The following is a 6,475-nucleotide window of genomic DNA, read 5'->3' on the forward strand; positions in this document are numbered from 1 at the left end:
ATACAGAGCTACTGCTCAGGATCAGAGTCGTTTAGCATGATTGGCCCTTTGGGGTAAATCTATCAGTTTTCTGGAATGACTTCATTTTCAAGGGAACCTCCAAGTCTAGACTCTGATCTCCTGTGGAAAGCTCTCAAACATGGCACTAAATTAAGGAGCTCAGTTTCATCCTCCCAAGGATCCTGGAAGGTGTTTTGTGTGTTGGGAAGGTCCTTTTTCAGCCCAAATTAGTTGACCTGTATGATTGCCAGCTCTTCTGGTCCAACCTGAGGCCTGATTTTGTGTTGCCACCGAAAGCACTAGTAATGGGGAGGCCAAGGACAGGTGGGCTGAGGCTAACTATGTGCTGTGACACCCAGAGGAAGGACTTGAAAGGCGAGGCCAGCTCTTCCAGCCCTGTGACTCCAGTGAAGATTCCTGACTGCCCAGTGCCAGCCTCACTGCTGGAGGAGTTACTCAGGCCCCCACCTGCCGTGAGCAAGGAACCCCTCAAGAATCTCAACAATTGTCTCCAGCAACTGAAGTATGACCTTCATCTTCTGTTCTGTACTCCATCTCACTGTTGACAGTAATTTTCATATTTAACTTGAAAGATGTTTCCTTTGGCTGACTGCCCAGTAAAAGCTGAGTGGGTCTGTGTTGAATGGGAGCCATTGGGCCTTTTGAATCAGTCTGTAAGGTGGTATTGCCTTGATACACCCTTTAGCAGAACTTAAACCCTTACAAGTAAGCCCCAAGTTAGAAAGTAAGGGCTGCCAGGGCCAGTATCTATATGGCCATGAGGACATCTTTTTTTTTTTTTCTGGGGGGTGTGGTTGTTGGTGAGGGGAGGGATGAGTTTGGTCACATTCCCCAGTACTCAGGGGCTAGTCCTGGCCTGTGCTTGGGAATGGCTCCTGGCAGTGCTTAGGAAACCATATGTGGCGCCAGGGATTTAAATCAGAGGTCGGCTGCATGCAGTGCAAGCATACTTTCCTCTCTCTCTCTCTGACCATGACAGCTTTTTCTTTTTTTTCAACCTACAAGCAGAATTTTGTGGCTGAGCTGTCTTCCTCATTCTCCCAAAGCCCATGAGTGCCACAATGCCAAGTGCCCCTTAAGTTCATGTGACCCTGATAGGTTTGGGGAGTCTAGATAGCAAGTCTGGTGCTTGGATGCTAGTGAGACCTGAGTCCCTGACACCCGATTCCTCTTGAGGAAGCGATATTTGTCCTCTAATGTGACATTCCTTCCCCAGGCAGGAAATGGACAGCCTGCAGCGCCAGATGGAGGCCCACACCGTCACCGTGCATGAATCACTGTCCTCGTGGACTCAGGGGGGCCCTGCCACCAGTCCCACTCCCCCGGGAGACCATGCCAACCCCAGGGGAGATACAGAGAAACACAGCCAGAACAGAGCCTCCAGAGAAGGACTGGCAACTGTGGCTGCTGAGCACCCCCACCTAAGCATCGTTGACACCTAGAGGAATGTTCTTGCGTCCATCATTTTTACTGAACTGTGCACTCTGTCTTTCTAAGAGATAAAATAATGTTCTGCATTTGCCTTTATAAGGAGTGAAAGAACAAGAGAGCCAGAGGTTAGAGAAATAGTCACTTGCAAATCACAGCTAATTTTTCCCATGAAATGACCAAATCTTTAAGACCTATTTTAGACATGATTTAAAAAAAAAATGCTAAGTGTCTGAGGGTTGTTTGCCTAGGAGTTATCTTGAGTGGCAGTGGACCCTGCTCTCTGTGGGGGAACCCTTGTGGATTCAGGTTGCCATGTTCCTGTTCTATTCTGTAAGAGCTTTCCTTCACCCTGGAAAGAAACTTTCGTTACACATTTGGTTATTGTTTTTGCATTTTCCTGTAGTCATCCCACCGGAGGATGCATGTAGAAGTATAGAGAATTGCCGTCCAATCACTAAAAAGCAAATGTTTTTGTTATTTAAGAATTACCCGAATTGTCTTTCTACTGATAGCCTTTTGAAAATCTGCTTTCAGGAAATACTGTTCATTGTTCAGAGATTTTAGTCAGAAAATTGTATTTTAAGCAATATAATTATCTTTACTTTCTAAAGCCAAATCTTGGACAGGAAGGTTGTTTGGTTTCACTTTATTTTTGAGGGTTCTTTTCCTTGCTAGGTGACTGTGCCCACTAGTTCCCTAGGCTCTGCATGGCCTCACAGCCCTTGGATTACCCACAGGCAGCTCTGCCAGCCACCAGGACAACCACAGAGCGGGGCAGTGTGGGAAAGGCTATGGGAGAGGAGTCTGCAAAGAGGTCCATGCCCTACTCAGGCCCATTTGGTCATCAGGGAGCATTCTTAGCTGTGCTGGTGACATGGCCTTCAGAAGGGTTAAAAGGCTTTAGCCTCACACCTGGCTAGGTGTCTTCTGAGTGCCTTGTGTGACATTAGACACCTTATGTACACATTGATCAGTGTACTTTTTCTACCTAAAACACTTAAATGCTACAGAAACTGGCTGTATGGATTCTTCCCCTGTTTTGCTGAGTAAGAAAGTCTACAAATCTATTTATTGTTTAAGTGTGAGGAGAGAGAATGAGTCTGTGTGGGTTTCTGTGTGGCGCAACTGTATTGGTCTGAAGATGAAGTTTGAAGTGTCACTGATTGGGCTAGATACATGTGTCCATACAGTACTTATCTCTTGTGGAGAAGACAGTATGGTATTTGTAAATTATGGTCTCTTACTGCTGGTAGGTTGTTTCATAAGGTTAAGGTATATTGACCACAAAAATATCTAATGTTTAAAAACTTTCCTAGCAAATATTGGAACAGCTAAAAAAATATATATATATACATATATATATATCATTTGTACAGGGTTCATCTTGGACTGATACTTGAAAGCCTAGTTTTAAATATATCCTATGTTTCATCTCTAGAAATCATTTTTGGAAAAAATTGTACCATTGGAAAAGAAAAATGGTAACTTAATCTTTTATTTATTTTGGTTGCATTAGTCTTTGATTTTAAAACCAAGAAATATCTCTTAGCCTCATTCTGTACCTGCTTCTTTAACCCTCACTTGTAACATCTTCAGTGAGTGCTGTTCAGTGTTTTGTTTTTTTCTCATAGGAAAAGATAAAGTAATTCAGAATATATTCATCAAGGGAAAGCAAGCCTCTGTTCCTCACCAGTTTCTTCCTTTGCTTAGTATTCGATGGGTGCATTTGTGCATATGTGTATGAGATCTGTGCGTACGCTATGTGCATATGTTCTGAGTGTATGGGTGCTGTGTGTGTACATGTGCATGCATGTACCTGTGTGCCTTGTGCATGAATGCGTGTATCACGAGGGTAAGTACACACATGCATGTGCGCCGCATATGTGTGTGCATACATGCCTCTTCGTTTCCTGTTCTGAGTTCATGCTCCCCTGCACCTCCCCGCCCCTCCCATTCCAGCCTCATTATGGGTCTCCATCTCTTACATGAGCACCTGGTCTGCATCTGGTGGTCACATTGCTCTGGTACTGTGTGTTCTTTGTGCTTTCATGCATGGCTCATGGTTTCTGTTTACAGGCTTCTCATGCCACCTTTCAGCTTCCTTAACAAGGACTGAATTTGTTTTGATTCCCCCCAATCTCCCATTTCCAAGGGATTTTATTGGCACTGGTATGTCCTAGAGCTAGATTCTTCATTGCAAAGCATTTAGGATATACTATTTTTGTTGGCAAAATTGGGAATTAGGAATTTACCAAGTAGAATAACAGATAAGTCTGGAAATTTATAAAAATGGATTTGCCATTGCTTTGCTTTTGTGGCAGTTTGTCTCATCAGTGTTGAATGTCATGTCCTCCTTGCAAAGAAAGTTGACTTGGGCACTTTGTAAAGTCATTACTTGTTTATCTTGAGTTTTCATCCCCTCAAAATGTATTGCGTTGTGGTTACTGATTTTTTCACAGTACACAGCAGATGCCACAGTTCTTGTACATTTATACAGCTTCATTCTTCTATTGCAAAGACATCTTAGGCACCATTTTTTATAAGAGATAGCACTGTCTCTTGTTCTGGCCTGGCATCAGTGACAGGCTGACCCTCTGGGAAGACACATTGGCATATTCCAATTAGGAAATAGTGTAGTGACTTTTTTTGGAATAGAGATATGGAAACGGCCATGGGCCTGCAAAATTACCATTACATTCCTACTTCCACAAATATATATTTTTTTTACAAAAATGAAATGTGTGCAAAGATTTCTAGTAGTGCAACAGACTGTGTACCTGAAAAGCAAAGTATCCTGGAGGCCTCAAGGCTACCTCAGATAAAAGTTTCAAGTTACTCTCCTATGAAAAATTTTCTTGAAGAAGGGAGTCCTCAGTTGGGGCTGTTCAGGGGAAGTTGTCACCATGCTCTACAGATTGTGACTGAAAAGCATGTTGATTTAAAAAAAAATGTGTGTATACACACATACATATATAAAATAAATGTGTGTGCACATATATACACACACATTTAAGCTTGCTTAGGAAATCCTTAAATTTTGTGCAATAAACACTATTTTTTGGTAAAGACTTTCGATAAAGACTTTGGTGAAGATTTTATTTGGGAGGGTTCATCTTAATATTTATGTTCTGTCATTTTTTTATCTCACATTACTGTAAACTATGTTGCCTGGCCATAGAGGAGCAGCACCTTTGACTTCGCCAGCCACCAGCTACCATGTGCAGGAAGTGCAAGGCAACAAGCACTTCTGCCAACAGGGGTGGGCCTCTGAGACAACTTGGTCTCCCTCCACAGTCCTTGCTGACCCACTTGGGCCCCAACTCTATTAGAGGCTTCTGATTTCTACTTTATTTTCTCCATGTTCCATTTTGACCTGTAAGATAAGCCAAGTATTGAGTTTTCAATAAAATGGTATAGTAGCATGGTAAACACAGATACACACACACACACACACACACACACACACACACACACAGAGAGCAAGGAGAGTGGACACAGTAAAATGTTAAACCAGTGGTCACAGAATCTAACTTTGTGGTGTACTGTATACATTTTTCCTGATAGACCTTGACTTTCACACCAAAAGGCAATTAATGTAACACATGGATCTAAATGAAGTTTCCCTAACCATTTTCTGTGGCCTTAACTTTCTGAAATACATGATAGTGTTTTGTGTGTGTGTGTGTGTGTGTGTGTGTTTCCTCCTTCAATAATTACAAAGACAATATTCTTACATAAAGTTTTCCCTTATGCCTACAAGTTACTAAACATTGGCAGGCACTGAAATAACAAGTTGGTGGATATATTGCTAAGTTTTTTTTTTTCTTTTTGGGTCACACCCGGCAATGCTCAGGGGTTACTCCTGGCTTTGCACTCAGGAATCACTCCTGGCGGTGCTCAGGGGACCATATGGGATGCTGGGAATCGAACCTGGGCCAGCCGCGTGCAAGGCAAACGCTCTACCTGCTGTGCTGTTGCTCCAGCCCCTAAGTTTTGTTTTTCATCAAATAATTTTTTGAGGTATATCCTCTTTACCTCAGGGCTGGAGCGATAGCACAGCAGTAGGGCGTTTGCCTTACAAGCGGCCAACATGGCCAACCCGAGTTCGATTCCTCCGCCCCTCTCGGAGAGCCCGGCAAGTTACCGAGAGTATCTCACCCGCACAGCAGAGCCTGGCAAGCTACCCGTGATGTATTCGATATGCCAAACACAGTAACAACAAGTCTCATGATGGAGACGTTACTGGGCCCGCTCGAGCAAATCGATGAACAACGGGAGGACCGTGACTGTGACTGTGATCCTCTTTACCATCATTCATTCAGTTATTAGAAATCTACCTCGTGTAGTTTGCAGAAGCAGACTACTTAGGAAACAAACATATATAGAGTTGTTGGGGCCAGAGTGATAGTACAACAGGTAGGGCATTTGTCTTGCACATGGGCAACCCAGGTTTGTTCCCCTACATCCCCTGAGCACCTCAAGGAGTGATTCCTGAGTGCGGAGCCAGGAGGAAGCCTGAAGAACCACCAGATGTGTCCCCCTCCCCTCTTAAAAAAAAGTAATGAGTTATATCCCTTTCGGCCAGTTCAGTGGATAAACATGAGTTATTGGAAGAGCTTCCAGACCCTTCCTAGGTGAGAAGGAATTCTCAGTAATCAGTTACTTCTAAATCAAGAAGCCTAATTTACTGGATTTCTGCTTGCTTGCTTTTGTATTTACAATGTAAGTATTGTAAATACAAATTCTCAGTAAACAGCTTGAGAATTTGATTATTGAGAACTCAGTAACCAGTCACTTCTAAGTCAAGAAGCCTAATTTACTGGATTTCTGCTTGCCTACTTTTATATTTACAATGAATGGTGTAAATTCTAGTAATAAAGTACACCAAAAAAAGTAGCAATATCTTTCCTGGAAGCACTGAGAAACAGTTAAACTGTCTTTGCTTTAATTCAGGTTTGTGTATTAAAATTAATTTCTTGCCCTCCCTCTAGCACAGCAGGTAGGGCGTTTGCCTTGCACACAG

At 42.9% G+C, this 6,475-nt stretch overlaps 1 protein-coding gene across 2 annotated transcripts in view; it reads left to right on the forward strand.

Moving 5' to 3' along the window:
- The window catches only part of GOLGA3 (golgin A3), a 49,287-nt gene extending 45,112 nt beyond the window's left edge, over positions 1-4,175 (forward strand). For both annotated transcript variants that reach the window (XM_056115515.1, XM_056115516.1), the window contains exons 23-24: positions 360-523; positions 1,238-4,175. In XM_056115515.1, coding sequence (XP_055971490.1) covers positions 360-523; positions 1,238-1,463 — 390 coding nt within the window. In that variant the 3' untranslated portion in view covers positions 1,464-4,175. The remainder of the gene's footprint in view (positions 1-359; positions 524-1,237) is intronic.
- Positions 4,176-6,475: the final 2,300 nt, after the last annotated feature.

This window comes from Sorex fumeus, unplaced genomic scaffold, assembly GCF_029834395.1.
Source record: "Sorex fumeus unplaced genomic scaffold, SorFum_2.1 ptg000029l, whole genome shotgun sequence".
Classification (NCBI taxonomy): domain Eukaryota; kingdom Metazoa; phylum Chordata; class Mammalia; order Eulipotyphla; family Soricidae; genus Sorex; species Sorex fumeus.